The sequence below is a fragment of the Phyllobates terribilis genome, unplaced genomic scaffold, assembly GCF_046119375.1.
Source record: "Phyllobates terribilis strain yellow unplaced genomic scaffold, ASM4611937v1 Scaffold_8__6_contigs__length_399053987, whole genome shotgun sequence".
Lineage (NCBI taxonomy): Eukaryota > Metazoa > Chordata > Amphibia > Anura > Dendrobatidae > Phyllobates > Phyllobates terribilis.
In genome coordinates, this window is record NW_027362768.1 from 253,159,393 (window position 1) to 253,183,830 (window position 24,438).

Sequence of the window (24,438 nt, forward strand, 5' to 3'; positions counted from 1 at the left end):
CAGTCCTCGGACCCACTGCTCAAAGTTGGTTCTGAGCCCATCCACCACATCACTGTAGCTATCATGTGGTCCACGTTGGAGGGCTCTGAACTCCGGAGTCAGCTGGTACTTTATCAGGGCCTGCTTGGACGGCCTCATGGTCTCCATCTTGTTCTCGAGGGAGTGAAGCAAATGACGCACCCCCTGGGCCGTGTGGGCACGTGTGTGGGTTACCCGGAGCCGGGTCTCTGGGGGTTGTAGTCTCCGTGGCGGTGACCCGGTCCGTGGCTCAGGGTGGTCAGACCAGTGGCAGTCTTTTATAGGGTTTTTATGATTTAATGTCCGACTACGCCACCTGTGGATTGCGGTCAGGGTGTACCGTCGCTGCGAGGCAGACCGCTGAGGCTGGTGTTGTGTGCGCAGCAGAGAATGGGATAACTCCCCACGGGAGGAGTATAGCTTCAGGGCAGTGAGTGTGGATGATGGGAGTGATGGTGCACGAGCGCAGCAGGAACGACTCAGAGTCTTTGCAGTGCAGTTCAGGGTCTTTACTGAAGATAATAAGGCAGACCCTCCCGGGAGTACTGGCTAGCATAAGAGGCCTGGTCAGTCTGTGAGCAAACAGGAGTTCCCCTGGCCAGGTGGAGTTGTAGGCCTCCCCGTCTGTCTGCACTCTTCCTCGCTACCTTGCTGTAAGCGAGTGGAAGTAGCCCACGTCCCTGAGTGTACAGTGTAGTGCTCACCCGTATGGCTGGTGACTTGGGGCCTTCTGATAGCCTCCGCTCCTCGATGGCGGTGCTGGTCCCTTGCTCGTGACTGAGCCTCCGGGCTTCTATGGCCAGAGGACCTGGAATCCCCTGCCAGCTGGTTTCTGCTGCTGGACTTAAAGATCCTTGCAGCCTCGGACTCCGGTGTCCGGTTCTTAGATTTTTCTGCCAGGGCGAGCTCTGCTTAGCTCCAGCCCCTGGTCTTCAGCTCCTGCTCCTACAGAGCTCCTTGCTGTTACTTTCCCTGTGTCTGGAACTAACTCCAGGCTCTGACTGTCTAACCTAACCCCGCCCCAGACCCAGTTTATAAGGGCAGATTCCTCCCCTCCCAGGACTGGGCAGGAGGTGTTGCATGCTTAAGGGCTCCGGACCAGGAAACCTCCCACTTGCTCTCAGACATAATATTTCTATTACTGTGGTAACCAGACCCCTGGGGTGCCACACAAACACCTCCAGAGCTTTTCCTCTGAGCCCTGGAGTTAAGTATCTGGCCCACTGGTCTGCGGGCAGCTGATACTGTCTGCAAGCTTTTTCAAATCCTCGCAAAAATATGTCTAAGGCTCCATCCTTTTCCATTACAGGAAAATGCTCAGGACGGGGTTTAAAGCTGTTGGTGCTGCTGGACTCACTGCTCGATGGGGTGGATCTCGGCAGCTGGATTTGGGCCAACTCCAGCTGGTACCGCTGCTCATCTTGCCATTTTCGCTCAGCTGCCTCTTGGTCAGCTTGGGCCTGATGCTCCTCTCAGTCAGCTTGGGCCCGGTGCTCAGCAGTCTCTCTGTCAGCTTGGGCCCGGCGCTCAGCAGCCTCTCGGTCAGCCTCCCATAATTTTAGGATGAGCTGTAGCCTCCTTCACGATCGTCTGCGGCAAGCTTATCCAAGGCAATCTGCAGGTGGGGGTCCACACTACCCTGGCTGCAGGTATTGCTGGCAATCACAGGTGGGACCCTTGCAGAAGCGCCATCTGGGTCTTGGCTGGCCGCCCCATCATTAGGGCTGTGCTATTGGACGGGCTCTGCAGCACTTTGCAACAGTTCAGCAATCATTTGGGCCATGTTTTTGCCCGTGGGGTCAATCTATCTCAGCTCACAAAGGGCAGAGAGAGTGACCTTCGCCTGCTGGGTATACCATGGCTCTCCATCATTGTAGCCATCATTGCCAAATAAAAGATAGGACCGAAAAACAATAGAAGGGGAGGGGATACAACTGCTACACATACAGTAATGTCCCAGATAAAAAATATTAAAACACTGAGTTTGATTTCTTAAAACTATGCACAGAATTCTCACAAGAACCATGCAAGTTTTCAGTGACAGGAATGATTGCTCAATCCAGCCACTGATGTTCTGTAATATCCCACCGCTGCCACCAATTTGTCAGCTATTCCACAGAGACGACACCGGGGAGATCAAACAATATCTCACCGTGTCGTCACTCTGTCAGGATTTTGTCAGAGATCCGAGAGCACATGGTCCCCACTACTCACTATGGAGATACCGGCAAGCGACCAGTGAGCGTAATTTCATCACCTCTGGTTTCCAACACATGGAATATATGTATACTCCCTCCATACGGTCACTGTCAGCTTCACAATAGCCCGATTATTAATATTATTCGCTGCCACCACCGGCCGAGTTTGGAATATAATACAGGCCTGGCCGGACGCCTGCGTTCTGGTAGCGTATGGCTTTGGGGAAGAGAATGATTACAGGAAAAAAAGAAACAGAACTATAAGGCTGTGTGCCCACTATGTGTTTTTTAAGCGTTTTCGCAGCGGCAATTCCGCTGCAGAAATGCTTAAAAAATGCTTGGTAGAAGGTCTGCCATGTTCCCCAATGATAATCCGCATGTGCTGTGCACATGCTGCGGAAATTTCCGCTGCGGATGATCATTGCGGAAAAATCCGCAGCACTACCAATTATTTTGCGTAAACGCGGCGTTTTCGCCGCCATTGACTTGCATTGGAACGCATAGATTCTGCATCACTGCATCTGCAGATGCGGAATCCAAGCATTTCAATGTGCGGATGGTACCTGGGTCTGGAGAAGAGGAGACTCTCCTCCAGACCCGGGTACCATAGTACCTATAAAAAAAAACGAATAAAATAAATAATAAATATTATACTCACCTTCTGATGGCCTCCGGTCTCCATAGCGATGCGTCCTGGCTTGCCAGCAACTCACGATAGTCTGAAAAGGACCTGCCGTGATGTCATTTAGTCATGTGATGGGTCACGCGACCACTGACGTCGGCAGGTCCTTTAGTCCACCGAGAGCTGCTGGCAAGCCGAGATGCATCGAATAAAAACTCCGGGGGTCATCGGAAGGTAAGTATAGATTTATTTTTTTTATTTTTTACCATTCTTTACGGTCACACTATATAAATCCATGCCGGTTGCATGGATTTATACACTGTGTTCCAAATTATTATGCAAATAATATTTTCTCAGATTTTCCCAAATTACCTATATGAATTGCAGTCATTGTAATTTTCCAGTCAAGTAACTATTAGAGTACAATTGAAATGTTTTTGTACAAACTGCCTGTGATAACAGTATATTTTTTAAAAAAATAAAAAACTCAAACTGCACTCAAAATGCATGTTCCAAATTATTATGCACAGCAGAGTTTTCAACCTTTTCATTTTAATAAAGACCAAAAAAATGGTCATTTTTGAAATTATAAGCATTTCAAACGCTTGTGTGTTAGAGAAAGTGTACTTCCTGGTCTGTGAGACGTACAAGCCATATATATGTTTTATTGGTTTTGGTTTTTTTAATTTTACAGTAAAAAGAAAAATCTTCACATTCCAGAAAGTGAACCATAAAGTGTGTGTGTTGTAAATGAAAAATATATATTTCTGCACACTTTCTTGTTGTAGTAGTCCATATGCGCCAATTATCACTATATGTCAAGAACATTTTAATTTTTGGAATACCTGTTTTAATTGTGAAATTTAGAAACTGTCCCTCGGCCCGCCGTCATTTTCTCGTAAAAAAAAAATGGCATGCGCAGTGCGCCCACCGGGGTCTGCTGGCCGGTGCCCTGCAACAATAGGGAATTTTCCCTATTGGTTCCTTTTGATCACTGTGATAAACCCTATCACAGTGATCAAAAGAAAACAAATAATAAATCAAATTGGTATTTGAGAGAAGAGCGCCAGCTCACCTGTACTTGCAGCACATCTCAAGGTTGGAGCACGGAAACAGTTCTGACCCAGACGTGAACTTGTAGGAAAAAATTGTAGATTTTCCAGCTACAGATAAAAACATTCAAATTTATTCAATCAATTTAAAAAGACATATCCGCTTGTAAAGAGGAAGGGAGGGTTGCTTTACACGTTTCAGACGCTATCCTGCGTCCTTTATCAAAAGCTGACGTGTTGTGTATAACTAGCTGTTATATACACCACAGCTAATTGCAACAGGTGATCACACATCAGGTGAATCAACGATTGCTGGGAAAATCCAGACCAAAATGAAACAACATCCCTGAGGTTGGATCCAACTGTGCAACCGCATAATGTGAGCAGGTGCATAAAAAAGTTATATGTCGAAACCAAAAAATAAAAACATTACAAAAACAACATAGTTAATAACAAAATAGACACTGAAAGCTAGCAAAAATATATTGGAACTATTGATAATGAAATGAAACCTCCTTTCTCATCTTGGAACCAGGATGTCAAATAGTGACAAGACGACGACTTATCATTGGCAATATAGTCTCACCTAGCTATTTTTCCTCATCAAATAAATCTGAGACCTGGCTTTCATGCAAGGGTTTCTATAAATGTGGAGGTAATAGATGTCGGACCTGTTTACATGCAATGATAACTAAAAAATTTTCTAATCACGATGGGTCATGTAGCTACCCCATCAAAATTATATTAATTGTAATACCAAGAACATAGTGTATATTATTAGATGTTCAAAATGTAATCTAATGTATGTCGGGTGTACAACACGCAATCTTAAAGCCCATATATCGGAGCACATCACCGATACTATTACAAATAATTCTGTTAATCATACTGTTTCATATGCCTCACAACATTTCATTACACAACATAACAAACAGACTACTTTTTTTTCAGGTTTTTGGTATAGAAAAGGTTAAGAAACCAGAAAGAGGGGTAGATTATAGGAGACACTTACGCACAAGGGAGGCATACTGGATGTTTAATCTGGGAATTTGTATGCCAAATGGCCTCAATATGAGAAAGGAGGTTTTATTTCATTATCAATAGTTCCAAAATATTTTTACTAGCTTTAAGTGTCTATTTTGTTATTAACTATGTTGTTTTTGCAATGTTTTTATTTTTTGGTTTTGACATATAACTTTTTTATGCACCTGTCCACACTATGCTGTTGCACAGTTGAATCCAACCTCAGGGATGTTGTTTCATTTTGGTCTGGATTTTCCCAGAAATGGTTAATATACACCCCCTGCTAATTGCAACAGGTATGGGATCACCTGTTGCAATTAGCAGGGGGAGTATATAACAGCTAGCTATACGCAACATGTCAGCTTTTGATAAAAGACTCAGTATAGCGTCTGAAACACGTAAAGCAACCCTCCCTTCCTCCTTACAAGTGGATATGTCTGTTTAAATTGATTGAATAAATTTGAATGTTTTTATCTGGAGCTGGAAAATCTACAATTTTTTCCAATAAATCAAATCCCCCTTTGTCACCCCCTTAGTTAGATAAAAATTATAAAATATAAATATATATATATATATATATATATATATATATATATATATATATATATATATATATATATATATATATAATATATTTTTCGATTCTTTTCAGTTGGGGTTAGAGTTTAGGCTTAGCTTTAGGGTTTAGGGATAGGATTTAGGTTTAGGGTTAGGATTAGGGTTAGGGGTTAGGATTAGAGTTAGGATTAAGGTTTTGCTGGGGCTAGGATTGGGGTTAGGGTTGTGTTGAGGTTAGGGTTTGGGTTGTGTTAGGGTTAGGGTTGTAAAGAAAAAAATGATGACGATATGATGAATAGTGTTGAGCGCAAGAGCTCGCTACTTGAGTTTGGATCGGGTGCTAGAGTATGCACCGAGTATTGCAGGTGCTTGAGTGAGATGCTTGAGTCCCCACCCCACACATGTTTCGCAGCTGTTATACAGCCAAATAAAACACGCGGTGATTGCCTGCTACACACGGGCAATCCCCAAATGTTTTTTTGGGGTGTCTAACAACCATGAAACATGCAGGGCCAGTGTCACGCAGGGTGTGGGAAAGACTAGTGCAACGCAGAGGGAAGAGGGAAAGGGAGCCCAGACACTAGGGAAAGGGGGGAGTGGAGACCTCCTAGTCTTGTCTAGGGTCAACCTGTCTCAACTACCGTCCCTATATTGGCTCTTCACCAATAGCTGCACGCGTGCCTTGCCCTGACTTTCCCTGGTGTATGGCTAAGACTAGGGAAGGTAGGAGATGAGTACTAGTCAATCTCCACTAAACTCTATTGACAACAAGGGTAGACAAACAGCGGGGATTGCTTAGCTTTAGACGACTCCAGACAAATGCACACATGGCCTCAAGCTCCAGAGAGGATGAAGTACTGCTCCTGCTAAAGCCTCACAAGTAGTAATGAATATCTCTGGCACCTCCCTCTCAGACACACCAGGTATTTATACACTCAGGCCAGGGAGCTAATATTAGCCAGAGAGAGGTAGCCGCTGGGTCCTAGAGACAGCCAGCCTCTAAGTAGATGTCTGTAATGCCTAACGTAGAGATCTCCTGCAACTAACCACAGGGTGACTGCCTGTCACTTCTGGCACACCCGTGACAGTACCCCCTTCCCTCTGCGAGTTGCTTTTGGACACTTGGGACCGGGTTTCTCAGGAAAAGAGGTGTGGAATGAGCAAACCAATCTGGGAGCGTTCATCTCTGACGCTCTCCAGTGCACCAAGTATTGTAGAGAATGACTTTGGAGACGAGAATCTACAATCCTCAAAATCTGGAACTCCAGATTACCATCAACCATTACTGGGGGTGGTGGTAGAGGCGAGGGCTCAAGAGGTGCCACAGATTTTTTAAGTAAGGACCTATTGAACACGTTGTGGAGTTTAAGGGCCTGAGGAAGTTCAAGACAAAAAGCTGCTGGTTTAATGACGGCAGGTATTTTATAGGGACCAATAAACCTAGGTCCCAGCTTCCAAGAAGGAGCTTTCAATTTTATATTCCTGGTAGACAACCACACAAAGTCATTGACATTCAGGTCCAGACCTGGCAAGCGTTTTCTGTCAGCCATACGTTTATACCTGTCTCCCATGATCTTTAAATTACTCAGCACACCCTGCCATACCGAGGAGAGCGACGAAGCAAACTGTTCCTCCTCAGGAACTCCTGTAGCTCCTCCCCCAATAAAGGTACCAAACTGTGGGTGAAAACCGTATGCACCGAAGAACGGTGACCTGACAGTGGATTCTTGACGATGATTATTAATGGCAAATTTTGCCAGCGGTAGGTAATATGCCCAATCCTCCTGATTTTCGGAAACGAAACACCTGAGGTAGGTCTCCAAATTCTGATTGACACTCTCAGTCTGTCCATTCAACTGAGGGTGGAAGGCAGAGGGAAAGGACAACTGGACCCCCAGTCGAGAACAGAATGCCTTCCAGAACTTGGAAACAAACTGGGTCCCCCAATCTGACACTACATCGAAGGGAACCCCGTGAAGCTTCACAATCTCATTTATGAACACCTGAGAAAGTGTCTTGGCATTTGGAAGTGCAGGCAATGCGACAAAATGAACCATTTTACTGACCCTATCTACTACCCTCAAAACCACCGTTTTGCCTGTCAGTAATAAAATCCATGGACAAGTGTGTCTATGGCCTACTAGGGATAGGTAGCAGAAGAGTACCAGATGGATAGGCATGTGAAACCTTAGCATGCACACAAATACTACAAGCAGCTACATGTTCACTTACATCCTGATGCAACCCTGGCCACCAAAAACGACGAGAGAGGAAGTCCGCAGTTGCCTTACCACCTGGATGCACAGCAACCACAGAGTTATGATGTTACCTTCCTGAAGGGCAGGAGGCATGGGCGTCCTCTTGAGCCTCCAACACCTCACCCTCCTGTTTAGGATACAGTGCCGAAATGACTACCCCTTTCTGTAATAGGGTTCTCATGGTTACCACCACCAGGGAAGCTCCGGGACAAAGCATCAGCCTTGACATTTTTGATCCCTGGACGAAAAGTGACAACAAAATTGAACCTAGTAAAAACAGGGACTATCTGGCTTGTCTAGGGTTGAGACGTTTAGCTGACTGGAGATATGACAGGTTCTTATGGTCAGTAATAACAGTAATAGGATGGACAGCCCCCTCCAACTAATGTCGTCACTCCTCGAACGCTAATTTGATCGCCGAAAGTTCCCTGTTACCCACGTCATAATTTCTCTCAGCCGAAGACCATTTTTTTAGAAAAGAAGGCGCATGGACGCCATTTACCAGGGGACGAACCCTGAGACAGCACAGCCCCAACTCCGACATCCGACGCATCAACCTCCACAATAAAGGGTTGAGAAACATCGGGTTGACTAAGTATAGGTGCAGTGGCAAAATGATTCTTTAAGGAAGAAAAAGCCTAGATGGAAGCATCTGACCATTTGGAAAAATCAGACCCCTTCTTAGTCATGTCAGTAAGGAGTTTCACTATAAGAGTAATTTTTGATGAATTTCCGTAAAAATTGCAAGCTGAAGGATGTTGAAAAGGAGGTAAATGAAGAGTAGTTGAAGCATCAGCAGATGGAGGTAGGTATTGAGGTTGGAAAAGGCAGGAAACGAGGTTGACAGAGAAAATGATTAAAATTACGCTGGCTATCACAACCAACTATCACAGTGGGAAGATAAAAGTGAACAAACAGGGCTCTAAGCCGAACATAACAAGCTGTATGCTTGAATGCTTGTGGTATAACAGGTATATTCTTACCGTCAAGCAAATGAATAATTTTGTTAGGAAAAAACAAATAGGAGGGTTCTATCTTGTGTTTTGCAGTCACGTGACCATCTGCCTTTATATTCCAGCTCCGCCTTTTTGGCTGTGCTGGACTTCAGTGTTGTTTGACTGTTTTGCTAGCCAGGTGCTTCTGTGCCTATCTCTGTCAGTTCGCTTGGTGCTTTTGGGACCTCTAGTAACATAGTAACATAGTTTGTAAAGCCGAATAAAGACTTGCGTCCATCAAGTTCGACCTGTTAGTTCTGTAATTGATAAAGTTGATCCAGAGGAGGGCAAAAACCCCAAATGATTTAGCCAATCTTCACCTGAGGAAAAATTCCCTCCCGACTCTGAAACCAGCAGTCAGAATAAATCCCTGTATCAACCTACTATTTTATTTTATTTTTAAGTATACGCTGAAATCTGCCTGGTATATAGAAATGCATCCAGTCCCCGCTTGAACTAGTACCTTTTTGTCAGTTTATCTTTTTGTGTTCTGCAACAACTTTCTCTGTTCAGGAGGTGTCCCATTATTGTTCCAGTCCTTAGTTCTTTTAGGGTCCCCTTCCCTTTATTCTATAGGTCTTCGTTCAAACTAGCCTAGGACTAAGGTGGGTCCGTTCACTAGGAACAGGCAGCCCGCTACATCGTAGGGATTCAGCTTAGTCTTACTGTAGGGAAAGTTTTCCCCTTCTTTCCTTAGTACTTGTTGCAGATCATAACAGATTTTTGAATAGTTATGGTTTTAGTCCATTACTACAAAAGCAAAATGTGGGAAAATTTTATGACTTTCGGAAGGTAGTACAAATTTGCTTATTACCTAGATACACTGTTTTACCTACTCAGCAAAGCTTTCACAGAGTGGATGCAAGCTAAATGCATGACTGACCAGGATACCTTTCTCATCCCAGACTCAATGCTCCTCACCCTGTATCATCATTAAGGCTACAGCAAATAGCCGAGGGAGCAGCGACAGCTACAATCTATAAAACATGAAGAACCAGATGTTTTAACTGCCATTATGCCAAACTGATGCACTTACTGTATTTAGTATGTTTATTTATATAGCACCATTAATTCCACAATGCTGTACAGGCATCATTGCTGCCCCTTTTGGGGCTCAAAATCTAGATTCCCTATCTGTATGTCTTTGGAATGTGGGAAGAAACCCACACAAACACAGTGAGAACATGCAAACTCTTTGCAGATGTAATCCTTGATGGGATTTGAACCCAGGACCCCAGCGCTGCAAAGCAACAGTGCCCACTTCATGAAACAGACACACCAGCTTAAGAGCCAGGTTCTATAGTACCTAGAATGTGTCTTCACTCAGGCAGATATCCTGATCCCCAGTTCCATGGACCTCTGGATCAGCAGATTGAACCAGGTGTAAGAACTTTCCCAGTTTGCTGTGGGCATACTGTTATGTCCAGTTTCCATTGTGCTGTCAGAGAGATTACTCTGCATGGATGATGGCTTTCTGACACCCAAGCGGATGTCATTGGTGTATCAAGTGTGACAGACAGTTTTTTTGGATCTGGCTGTAAAAGGTCACTGCGCATGTCATTGCAGATGCCTTCTTGATCCTCTCATCTCTGTAGTGTAGTGATATCTTTCTCCCTTTAGGACCCAACAGTGACCTCCACCTTCTGCTGCTAATTGACACACCCTTGCTTGGTAGTTTAAAACTCTCAGTGTCTCCAGAGTGTCGCCGGTGATAGTTCTATGTTCCTGTGTCCATGGCCTGGGTAACTAGTAGTCGGCTAGTTTCTTCTTGGACTTCCCTTGGAGGACAGTTGGTGTTATGTCTTTGGTGTCTTCTCAAGCTAAGTGTATCCCCTTTGTTTGTTCACATTGTTGTCTTTAGTTACAGTGGGGCCTGACTAGTGCTCACCCTGTCCCCTCCCTACCTTGGGCCTAGCTTTAGGGACATTCAGGGACTAGATTTCCTACTTGGCGATAAGTGGGAACCTATTTAGGAATGATAGGGTAGTCAGGGTGATATTAGCTCTGCTTAGGGGTCTCCACTCCCCCTTTCCCTAGTTGTTGGGCTCCCTTCCCCCTCTTCCCGTTGTTGTACACTTGTTCCTTTCCTCACCTTGAGTGCAAGCATGAATATTCTTACCTTTGTTAAAATGAATCAGGCATGGATCAGTGTTGACTTTCATTGACCAACAGCTGATGCTTATAATTAGATTGGTCATACCATCTGTCTGCCTGACTGTCTGCTACACAGTTCTGCTGCCACCATTGTTGATGGCCCACACTCAGCTGATCAACTAGTCCCTGCATGTCATGTCAACTATATTGTAGCACTAGTGCTGCCGAGGCTACTGTTGCTGGCCCTGCACTGTTAGACAACCCTTGCTTGACTCGTCGTATTTTAATACCATGTGGCTTCTGACAATTACATTGCATAGCCACACCATCCATTTATCTCCTGGCTACCCACTTTGTTTTATATTGTATACTGTACTGCTGCTGCTGAAGCTGTCATTGCAGACCATACACTGTTATACATCTCCTTACCTCACCCATCATATAATTTATACCATGCAGCTTCCACTAGACTCCCACACAACTCCTGCACTTGTCCAGTGTGTTGTATACCTGTATATCTGTACTGCTGGGAAGCTTACTCTCTTGAGGGTGCACAAAAATGAAACGGCTCCCAAAATAGAGCTAATTTTTTGAATGGCTTATTGACAAGTCATTGCTTTTTCACTTTGAAAATGGCCAGCCTGTTCCTGCTCTCTAAAAAAGGGATAATTTTAGGAAAGTTTGATAAAAAGCCTATGTAACCATTTAATCATTTTGAGAATAGCAAACTTGTTGCAGATCCCAAAAAAGGAGTCATTTTTTCACACTTGGTTGAGAAGCCATTATTTTTCACTAGCCGAATAGTAACATCCAAGTAACATCAACCTAAGCTAATGCTGTATTACAGAGCTCAAAAGATGTTCTCAAAAATTTATTTTCCAGGCAATTAGAGGCTTTGCAGCATTGAGAACTGAATTGTGTTGGAAAATTTGATGAATATAGAACATACAAATATCAAACAATCAGCTAATCTCTAACCGCAAATAATGCAACTGAAAATACAATTTTTATAGCACTGTGGAAAATTATGCTCTTGTTTAGCACAGTGTTTGTATTAATATCTGACCATAATGACACCACCATTAATTAAATCACAAATTAGCATTATATTATTTAAAAATAAATATACTATAGGAAATGCAGCATTATTACAAATTGTGATGTGCTGTCAATTTTATTGTTTTAGATTGATGAAGATAAACGACGTGAATCTATACCAAGAATTCGAAGAGGAAAATATGATAAAAAGGTAATTTGAACAATTTAAACTCAACATAATTTTGTTTTTGCGTTCAGGCTACTCTTCCCCTATTAGGAAATGTGCTATATACACTCCTCAACACTAAAACTGCAACACCATGAAGGAAAAGTGGAATTATGGAATCGAAAGACATACTAATGCTATGCAAATGAAGAAATAATGGAAACAAATTTTTCAAAACATCTTGATTTATTTCGTATCAAGTATGAGCGCCACACACAGAACTCACACGCTTTGGCATGGTTTCAATGAGGTTATTAAAGAGGTGATCCGAAACAAACATTTATTTTAATCCTAAATGTCTGTATATTTAATGTAATATTCTAATTTCTTTTCTAATATACCTTAATTAAAAATCCCTATAATTCCCTTACTACGCTATCCAACTGCTTTATTTTTCTTTTTACTTACTTCCTGTTTGACACTTCTTTTGAGAGTCCCAAATGCATGCTGGGATACTCAAATGAGACATCATCAGGAGGCAGAGGCTGCGGTCAGCCTCTGCCCCCACTCTGAAATGAAGCGTCATCAGTGATGTTAGTTTCAGGAGCTGGGCTAGTCCCTTCTCTATTTGGGCATGTGTTATTTGTCAAATCTGATGTCTTATTCAAAAGAAATCCACATTTTTCTTATATGTAAATGAGCTGTTCCAGGCTATGAGCTGGACACTGAGCTGAATGAGAATCTGCCTCCAGAGATTATTTTAAATAATTAGAGGCATTACCAGTTTGATGTCTAATGGTCGCGCTCTGCTCTCCTGATCACTGCAGAGCTGTGTGTGATTATACCTGACACAGGAAAGCATTAAACTCTCAGTGCTTCAGCTTCTATCTCACAAGCAGCCAGTGTTTCAATATTGTTGTATTTCAGCAAAGCTGTGAGAGCTGAAGCAAATCTGTTTGTGAGAAGACAAAGTTCAGTTCTACTGTTCTGTGTTAGTTACAGGTCTCACACTGGTAATGCCTCTTTTTATTAAAAATAAGGTTAGGAGGCAAATTCTCAGGGACCTCTATGACCCACCCATAGTTCTTAATAGCTCATTTACAGATAAGGCAATCGTGGATTTCTCTGGAATAAGACATTGGATCGTAGATATCAAGGTATCATTTTATTCAGCTTCACATGATCTATGTGTCCATAAAGACAGCTTAAGAGGGGTGATATTACAGATTCCCTTAAATGACACAGCCACATATTTTTTCATAAGTTTAAATTTCTGTTTTGAGACAGATAGTCATATTGCACAAAATAGGTAATAGAACATATAAAAGTATGTTTACGTTATGATTGCACACATTTTTAAGTCTTTATTTTTTTAAGAAGATTGAATTTTGCAGCAATTTTTAAAAATTTCAAGAAAGTTTGTAAAACCTATATTTAGAAACAAAATTGTCTTTAAAGCATTCAAATTGGCATCTAGGAGCGCTGTTAACCCATTCGTTGTTTTGTAGGAATTAAAGGAATTGTCCAGTATACAATGAAAAGTCTGCAGTCACTCTGCATGACTGCAGACTTGTAAATCCTCTCAGCGCATTCTCCTGGCCAGAACCCATCTAGTGGACTAAGTGTATTGAGAGAGACTGCGGCCACAAGATGGGTCCTGGCAGGAAGTATGCATATCACATACTTGACTACCATTTCCGGCGTAGACACCACCGAATCTTCACAGTGCACAGTGCGTTCGCTGTGAAGACCTCTCAAGCCAGGACACGTACACCAGGCTTCAGAGGCTCAATGTAGTGAGGGAAAGAAGCTGCGCTCATGCGCGAGGTTTGTATAGCACTGGTGATGACGCTGGCGCTTGTAAATTATGTTATGCCCACAGAGGCGGGATAACATGCTAAGTAGGCCAACAATCTTGGGACACTAACGCCCCATCAACTACTCAAAGGCTTCATTTACATATCATCAAAAACTGACTTTAGAAATACTTTTTCTAAAGATCTGTTTATGTGTGTAATGTAGTAAAGGGACTGTTAGGCTGGATATATAGCTGTGTAGACACAACTGCTGGTGGTTCTGGAGGTATGTGGGACCTGACAGGTTCCCTTTAAGGTAAATAATAGTATATTCTTTATCGGCTAAGTCAGTTACCCGACTCTGACTGAACATGCTTTTGACTTGGTAGTTGGTTTGTGAAATCCAAACTTCAGTCTTTGATTCAAAGCATTTGAATGCACTTATTAAAAATAATGCTTATAATATACAGTTTTCACTGGCTTAAAAGTAATTAGAGAGATTTTTTCATACAGTAGTCCCTTAGCTCGTCTAATTCATCTACAGCATGTTTTCTGGATTTTTGTGAAAATCTATAGCATAGTTTGATGCCAAATGTAAATCTAACCATGCAGTGGCATAGCCTTCATTATATACTTGTGGCATAGCCTTCATTATGTACTTGCAGCATAGCCTTCATTATGTACTAGGCCCTTGTGACACTGTATATGATATATCAGTTTCTGCTCTTACAGAGTATCAATAATAATAATACAACTGTTAGTTTTGTTTCTTGTGCAACATTTACAGAATTACTAATATTTTTTGAAGGTTATCATATTGAAAGACTTGAAACATGATGGGAATTTTACTGAGAAACAAAAAATGGAGCTTAACAAGGTAAGCTTTTTATGATATTAGTAAGGATAGCATAGCTTTGAGTTGGTAAATGTGTTTGCTTTGACCCTTATTTTAAGGAAAGGAGAATTTACTCCAGTGTTTAGCAGAATTCCATTATGCAATGTGTATAGTAATATCTATTAGCAATTTTCAGTGATAATAAATATATATTTTCTCACATATTCATGTTTCACTATAAACTTGAAATCTGTGTAACTGCATTGTTAATAGTAACATTAAATACTTTGTAACCCTACAGCTTCTACAGATAGATTATTACAACCTGACAAAATTCTATGGAACGGTGAAGAAGGATGCAATGATATATGGCGTTACTGAATACTGTGAAAGAGGATCGCTTCGAGTAAGCTCATCCTGAATGTTTATTTAGTTAATATTTACTTACATTTAAGCTGCTTGCAATAAAATCTAAATAGAAATACAGGTGCATCTCACTAAATCTATAATATAATCTTAGATGCGTCTGACGCGCCCCTGGGCCTGTGTCGCGCTGCGTTGCGCACGCGGGAGCTTACCCGGAGCCGGATCTTTTGAGGGTTGTAGTCTCGTGGCGGTGATCCGGTCCGTGCCCAGGGAGTCAGACTAAGTGGCGCTGTATTAGCGGTAGATGTTGGACGACTACGCCACCCGTTGAGTACAGCTAAGGAGCTGCTGCTGCAGGGCAGACCGCTGAGGCCGGTGGTAGGATTGTGCAGCGTGATAGTATAACCCCCAACGGGAGGGGTATGGCCTCAGGGCAGCCGACGTGGATGATGGGGGTAGCAGGAACCACTCAGAGACGGTACGGTGTAGTTCAGGGTCTTTACTGGTGACAACGATAGACCCTCCCGGAGTACTGGCTAGCGATTGGGGCCTGGTCAGTCCTTGAGCAGATGGGATCTCCCCTGGCCAGGCGGAGTTGTAGGCCTCCCAAACTAACGATACTCTTCTGGCTACCTTGCTAGAAGCGGGTATAAGTAGCCCACGTCCCTGAGTGTACCGTGTGGTGCTCACCCGTATGGCCGGTGACTCGGGGCCTTCTAGTAGCTTCCGCTCCACGACGGCGGTGCTGGTCCCACGCGTGTGACCGTGCCTTCGGGTTTCTGGGCCAGAGGACCTGCAATCCCCTGCCGGTCGGTTTCTGCTGCTGGATAGGAGTTAGTCCCACAGCCTCGGACTCCGGGTCCGGAGATAACTTCTCAGTCAGGGCGAGCTCTGCAGCTGCCAGCCCCTGACTCCTTGTAGTACTGCTCCCACAGAGCTCCTGATGTTCTTTCCTATATCTGCTTCTCTTCTCTGTCTCTACTTCTTCTCTACTCACTAACCCTGCCTCAGCCCTAGGTTTATATAGGGGAAGTCCTTCCCCTCCCAGGACTGGGCAGGAGGTGTGGCATGCACAGGATCCCTGACCAAGAGACCTCCCACCTGCTCTCAGACATAACATTGCCGTTACTGTGGAAACCAGACCCCTGGGGTGCCACATTCCCCCCTAGTGAAATTTAGTACTCCGGGACTAAACATATTTTTAAACATAACAAGGTATAAACAATAATAATACAATAAGAAAAACACATAAAGATGGTTACGGCGTGTCCGCAACCGGGTGCAGTTTTTGAAGAAAAGCAAGGTGTCCATTTCACCAAAACAGGGAGACGTAATCAGGTAGGGGTCTGTCCTGCCCCGAGTCCTTAACAGTCTTTAGTCCATTCCTAGGTTACGCTCCAACCATGTACAAGGATTCCCGGTAAATCCACCAAGGACTCCTATAAATAACTAGAAACACATAATTATACACAAGCAACAAGAAAAACAGGTAACCACAAATAAAACAATTTATACACTTCAAATCCTCCAACGTGCGGGTAACTGGCCTCTAGTGGCCCTAGTGGACCTACGGAGCTGACTGTCTAGCCCTGAACTACAGGGTGTAGGAGCTGTCAAGGGTAAACTGGGCAGCTGTCTACCGGCTCTTTGACTCACTAGGGGTACGGCAGGCTCACTATAAGCAGAGGGTTGATCCTCCTGTTCTGCTTGTGTGGAGTCTTCTGCCTCCTGGACCGGCTGCTCTTCCAGCTCTACCTGTTGCTCCGTAGGCACTTGGGATGCTGGTTGGAGGAACGTGAGGACGGGTACCACAACTGCACCATTGACTTGAGTCCAGGACCGAGGGAAGTCTCCGAGCACAGTACTAACCATATCTTCCCTTTCCTCTACGGGTCGAGGGTCTTCCTGTTCCTCTTCAGGGTTCCGTAGCTGTTCAGGACACTTCTTCAGGTGATCCCGGGATACAATGGCTATGGTCTCCCCTCCGTCTTTACTGATGGTACAGACTTTCGGATTCTCGTGGCTTGAGGGCAGTACGGTGTACGGGTCCTTCTCCCACTGGTCGTCCAACTTGTGGAGCCGTCTTTTCCTCTTCAAGACCTGCTCTCCGGGTACCAGGGGAACAGCGGGAGCATACTGGTTGTAAGTTTTCTCTTGTCTTTCCCTAGCCTGACAGAGACTTTGCTCCACGCTCTCCTGTACTTTCCGGTACTGCTGCTGCCTCTCTGTGTCCCAGTCTGCTTCTGGTGAAGTGTCCTCGGGTGTCAGGACTCCCATTTCCAGGTCAACAGGTAACTTACCAGGTCTCGCCCTCATTAGGTAAGCCGGGGTACAGTTGGTGGAACCTACCGGGATGTGGTTGTATAGGTCCACTAGATCGGGCAGCTTCTCAGGCCACAGACTGCGTTCTTCCAGGGGCAACGTTTTCAGGAGATCCATTACCACCTGGTTCATTTTCTCACAAAGTCCATTAGTTTGCGGATGATAGGGTGTCGTCCTTATCTTCCGGCAGCCATACAGATTGCAGAATTCCTGGAAGACCTCCGCTTCAAAGGCAGGTCCCTGGTCCGTCAGCACTTGGTCCGGGTACCCGTGTGGACGGCAGAAGTGCTGCTGGAAGGCTCTAGCTGCTGTTTGAGCCGTTAAGTCCTTAACGGGGACGACAACCAAGAACCGGGAGTAATGATCCACAATGGTTAACGCGTAGACGTAGCCACTTCTGTTTGGGGTCAGTTTTACATGATCCAAGGCTACCAGTTCCAACGGCTGCCGGGTGACGATGGACTGCAGGGGAGTCTTCTGGCTGGCACGGTCCTTCCTTCTTAGGTTGCACGGGCCACAGTCTCTGCACCACCTCTCGATGGTTCCCCTCATGCCTACCCAGTGGAACCGCCCACGCAGCAGGAACTCCAGCTTCTTCCATCCGAAGTGTCCAGCCCCGTCGTGGTATGCCTCCATCACCATGGCTGCGTCTCTCCGTGGCACCACTACTTGCCAGATTAGTTCATGCGTCCGGGAGTTAACCATTCTGCGGCACAACTTCCCCTTGTAAAGGAACAGTTGACTCTTCTCAGCCCACAGTTGCTTGGCTTCCTCCGGAGCGTCTGGGTCAAGGCGAGCCTCTGGCCGAGTCAGCATCTCCTTTACCAGCCGGACGGCAGGGTCACTGTCTTGCGTTTCCTCCCAGTTGTAGTGAGGCAAGGGGTTAAACGTAGCGGCTTGCTTACTCCTTACCCGATGGGAATACTGGATAGTCCCATGACGGTGGAACGCGGGGAGTTCGACTTCTTCCAGTCCCTCTGGATCTTCTCCTACGTCCGGTAGGTTTGGCATCCTGGACAGGGCGTCCGCGTTGGTATTGGAGCGTCCTGCCCGGTATTTGATTGTGAACTCGTAGTTGGACAGACGGGCCATCCATCTCTGCTCTAGGGCACCGAGTCGTGCCGTGTCCAGGTGTGTCAACGGGTTGTTATCCGTGTACACGGTGAACCGGGAAGAAGCGAGGTAGTGCTTAAAGCGTTCGGTGACTGCCCACACCACTGCTAGGAACTCTAGCTTAAATGAGCTGTAATTCTCAGGGTTTCTTTCGGTGGGTCGCAGTTTTCGGCTAGCGTAAGCGATTACTCGTTCTTTCCCCTGCTGGATCTGGGACAGTACGGCTCCTAGCCCGATGTTACTTGCGTCGGTGTAGAGGATAAAGGGCTGGCTGTAATCAGGGTACGCCAGGATTTCATCCCCCGTGAGGGCCATCTTCAGCTGGCGGAAGGACTCTTCTAACTTCCCCCATTTGAAGGGCGGCTTCTGGTTCTTGGCCTTCCGGGACTGGCCTATCAGGAGGTCCTGCATAGGAGCTGCCTTTTTGGTGAAACCGGGGATGAATCTGCGGTAATAGCCTACCAACCCGAGGAACTGCCGCACTTCCTTTACACTGGAGGGATTTGGCCATTCCTTAATTGCGGTGATCTTATCAGGGTCGGGAGCCACTCCATCAGCGCTCACCACGTGTCCCAGGTACTGCACCTTTGGTTTCAGGAGGTGACACTTGGAGGGTTTCACCTTTAGGCCGTAGCTTGCCAGAGCTTCGAACACTTCCGCCAGGTGTTTCAGGTGGTCCTCATACGTCTTGGAATATACGATGACATCGTCCAGGTACAGCAGGACCGTCTCGAAGTTTCTGTGGCCCAGACTGCACTCCATTAATCGTTGGAAGGTTCCTGGTGCGTTGCAGAGTCCGAACGGCATGCAGGTAAACTCGCTAAGTCCCATCGGGGTGGTGAATGCGGTCTTCTCCCGGTCCGCCTCTGCTACAGGAACCTGCCAGTACCCACTAGTGAGATCCAAGGTAGAGAAGAAGTTAGCAGATCTTAAAGCAGCCAAAGACTCCTCTATCCTTGGTAAGGGGTACGCATCCTTGTGTGTGATACGGTTGATTTTCCGGTAATCTACACACATCCTCATGGTGTTGTCTTTCTTTTTGACTAAGACTAGTGGAGCTGCCCAGGGGCTACAGCTATCCCTGATCACCCCAGCCTCCTTCATGTCTCTAAGCATCCCCTTGGCGTGTTGGTAGTGTGCAGGGGGTACGGGTCGATACCTCTCTTTTATGGGAGGATGGTCTCCCGTGGGGATGTGGTGTTCTACCCCCTTGACTCGCCCGAAGTCTAACGGGTGTTTACTAAACACTCTCTCGTACTCTTGAACCACCCGATAGACTCCCTGTTTCTGGTGTGAGGGAGTGGAGTCAGTACCCAAATGTAGTTGCTGACACCAGTCCTCCATTGTTTCTTTTGAGCCGTTACCTTCCTCCGGGGAAGATGGTGGCAAGGGTTCTACGGACTGTATGGAATTTTGATTGATGGTATACAATTTGGCTAGCGTGGCATACCGGGGCAGGTACACTTCCCTCTTCCCGATATTTATTATGCGAACGGGCACCCTCCCATGGCGTACATTGACCACCCCCCGTGCTGTCAAAATGGTGGGCCTACTGTCTGAGTAAACTGGTTCTACCATTGCCTGGTAATCTCTACCTCTCAGACCAATAGCTGCCCGGCACCAAATCATCATTTCACTTTTTGGGGGCATGGCAATAGGGAAAGGGTCACACATTCTTACGCTACCAATCTCACCACCGGAGAGTTCTAGCTGTTGCCGTCGCATCAGTGCCCGGATCTCTTTCTGGAGCACTCGCTGCTGGCCGGAGCTGGCGTTCTTGGCAACCTGCTGTAAAAGGAAAATCACCTCTGCAAGACAATTTTCAATTACATTAGTTCCTAGAGTTATCTTTGGGTGACTCTCGTGTTTGTCAATGTCTACAATGATCAGTCCCTGTGCTGCCAGTTCGACTCTACCGATTTTAATGGTCACCTCTTTAAATCCAATCTGTGGCACGGGCTGACCATTGCTGGCGATGATACTCAAGTCGTCGTCAGGGTAGCGGGTGATATCCGAGTCATTCCAGTACTGCTTGAAGAGCACGTACGGGATGGTGGTGACCTGTGACCCGGTGTCCAGTAGGGCACTCATAGGAATGTCATCCAGTACCACGGGTAAGACTGGACGTCCTCCCACATATTTGTCGCGCCAGTTCGATGGGCCTGGTGATCTTTTTCCTGGGGGTTGGCCCTCTACCCCAGGTTGTGCCAGTTTAAAGGACAGTACCTTGCCATATGTCCGGGTTGATTGCAGCGGCGGCAGATGGGTCGTCCGTCCTCGTTGTATCGGTCGCTGGGTCTTCCTCTGGCCGGTGGGGTCCTCCTTGGTCGACGCCACGGGATGTCCTCCGGTCCGGATGCCAGCTGGATCTTCCCTGGAGTGGAAACCTGTAAAGACTGCACAGTTCGGGTTAGCGCAGTAACGCTTTTAGCTAGCTCTTGGACCTGATGGTGCAGGTCTGGAGCCGGGTCATTGTTCAAAGCCTGCGCATCAGCTCCCACAGGCCCTGCCGACAAGGGCGCCGCCTCCTGGTGGTAAGTGGTAGTGGGGCGTCTGGGGGTCACAACGCCACCTGGTGCCGGTTCTCGAAGCACCCGGATGGCTCTGTCCTTGAACTGTGCAAATCCCAGATGAGGGTCCTGTAAGGCCATTGCCCGCAACTGGGTTCGGTGGGCATTGCAATATAAACCCTCTATAAATTGTTCAGTCAACAGCCTGTCCTCGTCTCCCACGCCGTCAGGGTCGGTCTGCTTAATGGCTCTCAGGGCCTCTTGTAGGTTCAGGGCATAGTCCCTTATACTCTCATGTGCCCGCTGTTTGCACCCGTAGAATCTAAGCTTGATCTCGGCTGAGGTGCGGGTATCAAAGGTGTCCCTCAGCCGGGTTAGTATCCCTGCGACAGTCCTCCCCCCAGGTGGCCAGGACTTTACCTCCCTTTGGGCTGCTCCGGTTAATTGGGCCACCAGGATGCTCACTTTTTGCTCCTCTGTGAGGGGGTACACCTGGAAGAGGCTATCCAGCTTTTCTCTAAAGTCATGCAGGGTATGTGACTCCCCTGAGTACTGGGGTAGCCAGGCTGCCCCCGGGATATAGGGCATGGTGAAAGGCATGACCGCAACAGCGGTGGCGCTGGCGGGGGTTGAAGCGGTGAAGCTCTCCTCCGTATCCGACATCCTTCTCCCCCCTAGTGGACCGTGGCCTACCTTGCGATGATCCTCTTCCGTAGGCCGCGGCTCCGCAGTGGATCGTCAGGGTTGAGGACCTTCCGTCGCGCTCCTGTGACGTCGGCGTCTGCTGGGCTCCTTCCAGGACCTTACGCAACGTCCGGACGTGAGGCGGGGCTTCAGTTCTCGCGCGCTTTCAGAGTCCACGCCCCTCTTCTTCCCGCGCGGCGTCCTCAAGATGGCGTCCAATGGCGGGAAAACTCCACGGCTGGCGGGAAGAAGACCGAAGATGGCGCCGAATGGCGGGAAAACTCCACCGATGGCGGGAAGGAAGCGGAAGGTGGCGCCGGATGGCGGGAATCTTCACCACAGGTAAGTTTGAACAGTCTTTTTCAGGCACGCAGTACCCGGTGGTTGCGGGCACGAAATCCTGCCGACTACGCCAAAAGTTGACGCGCCCCTGGGCCTGTGTCGCGCTGCGTTGCGCACGCGGGAGCTTACCCGGAGCCGGATCTCTTGAGGGTTGTAGTCTCGTGGCGGTGATCCGGTCCGTGCCCAGGGAGTCAGACTAAGTGGCGCTGTATTAGCGGTAGATGTTGGACGACTACGCCACCCGTTGAGTACAGCTAAGGAGCTGCTGCTGCAGGGCAGACCGCTGAGGCCGGTGGTAGGATTGTGCAGCGTGATAGTATAACCCCCAACGGGAGGGGTATGGCCTCAGGGCAGCCGACGTGGATGATGGGGGTAGCAGGAACCACTCAGAGACGGTACGGTGTAGTTCAGGGTCTTTACTGGTGACAACGATAGACCCTCCCGGAGTACTGGCTAGCGATTGGGGCCTGGTCAGTCCTTGAGCAGATGGGATCTCCCCTGGCCAGGCGGAGTTGTAGGCCTCCCAAACTAACGATACTCTTCTGGCTACCTTGCTAGAAGCGGGTATAAGTAGCCCACGTCCCTGAGTGTACCGTGTGGTGCTCACCCGTATGGCCGGTGACTCGGGGCCTTCTAGTAGCTTCCGCTCCACGACGGCGGTGCTGGTCCCACGCGTGTGACCATGCCTTCGGGTTTCTGGGCCAGAGGACCTGCAATCCCCTGCCGGTCGGTTTCTGCTGCTGGATAGGAGTTAGTCCCCACAGCCTCGGACTCCGGGTCCGGAGATAACTTCTCAGTCAGGGCGAGCTCTGCAGCTGCCAGCCCCTGACTCCTTGTAGTACTGCTCCCACAGAGCTCCTGATGTTCTTTCCTATATCTGCTTCTCTTCTCTGTCTCTACTTCTTCTCTACTCACTAACCCTGCCTCAGCCCTAGGTTTATATAGGGGAAGTCCTTCCCCTCCCAGGACTGGGCAGGAGGTGTGGCATGCACAGGATCCCTGACCAAGAGACCTCCCACCTGCTCTCAGACATAACATTGCCGTTACTGTGGAAACCAGACCCCTGGGGTGCCACACGTCTCTCTGTCCGAAGCCTTTATAGACTGCGCAAGCACGACACACCTGCGCAGTCTGGCTCCAGACAGAAGAACGCATCGAGCCGTTACAGGTAAGAGGAGTGTATGGCGCCAGAGATTGCGGTATGCGTAGGCACTGTACGCATACCGCGATCTCCGGCGCCATACTTACATACTTACCTGACTGGGAGGAGTGTTGCCTCTGTTCTGGCCGGAGACCGGGGGCAGGAGTGCGGCGTCTGAATTGGAATTGGCGCATGCGCATAGCGCGCTATCCGGCACCATTTTACTGAAGACTCATTTGCAGTGTGTCTTCAGCAAAATGTCACGCAACAGCGTGGTATGGGCATGTGCGTACTCCGGCACCACACTCCTCCCCCGGCCTCCGGCAGAATGGGACGCAGCGCTGGAGCACAGGGAACAAAGGTGAGTATAAGTGTTTATTTTTTTGTGTGTGTGCAGTGTGATAGGGATGAGGGTACCATACATACCAGGATAAGGATGAGGGGGTACCATGCATACGAGGAGGAGGGATGGGGTACCATACATACCAGGATAGGGATGAGGAGGTACCATGCATACCAGGATACGGATGAAGGGGTACCATGCATACCAGGATAGGGATGAGGGGTGCCATGCATACCAGGATAGGGATGAGGGGTGCCATGCATTCCAGGATAGGGATGAGGTGTACCATACATACCAGGATAGGGATGAGGGGTACCATACATACCAGAATTTGGGATGAGGGGTGCCATGCATACCAGTATTGGGGATGAGGGGTACCATACATACCAGGACGAGGGATGGGGTACCATACATACCAGGATTGGGGATGAGGGGTGCCATGCATACCAGGATTGGGGATGAGGGGTGCCATGCATACCAGGATTGGGGATGAGGGGGTACCATGCATACCAGGATTGGGGATGAGGGGAGCCATGCATACCAGGATTGGGGATGAAGGGTACCATACATATCAGGATGAGGGATGGGATACCATGCATACCAGGATTGGGGATGAGGGATACCATGCATACCAGGATAGGGATGAAGGGTACCATACGTACCAGGATAGGGATGAGGGGGTACCAGGCATACCAAGATGAGGGATGGGGTACCATACATACCAGGATAGGGTTGAGGGAGCAACATGCATGCCAGGATAGGGATGAGGAGGTACCATGCATACCAGGATACGTATGAACGGGTACCATGCATACCAGGATAGGGATGAGGGGCGCCATGCATACCAGTATAGGGATGAGGGGTGCCCTGCATTCCACGATAGAGATGAGGGGTACCATACATACCAGGATAGGGATGAGGGGTACCATACAAACCAGGACTTGGGATGAGGGGTGCCATGCAT

The 24,438-nt window shown here is 47.2% G+C and overlaps 1 protein-coding gene across 1 annotated transcript in view; it reads left to right on the forward strand.

Moving 5' to 3' along the window:
- The window catches only part of GUCY2C (guanylate cyclase 2C), a 552,042-nt gene that overhangs the window by 386,523 nt on the left and 141,081 nt on the right, over nt 1–24,438 (forward strand). The window contains exons 13-15 of the mRNA XM_073644175.1: nt 12,005–12,067; nt 14,627–14,695; nt 14,955–15,059. Coding sequence (XP_073500276.1) covers nt 12,005–12,067; nt 14,627–14,695; nt 14,955–15,059 — 237 coding nt within the window. The remainder of the gene's footprint in view (nt 1–12,004; nt 12,068–14,626; nt 14,696–14,954; nt 15,060–24,438) is intronic.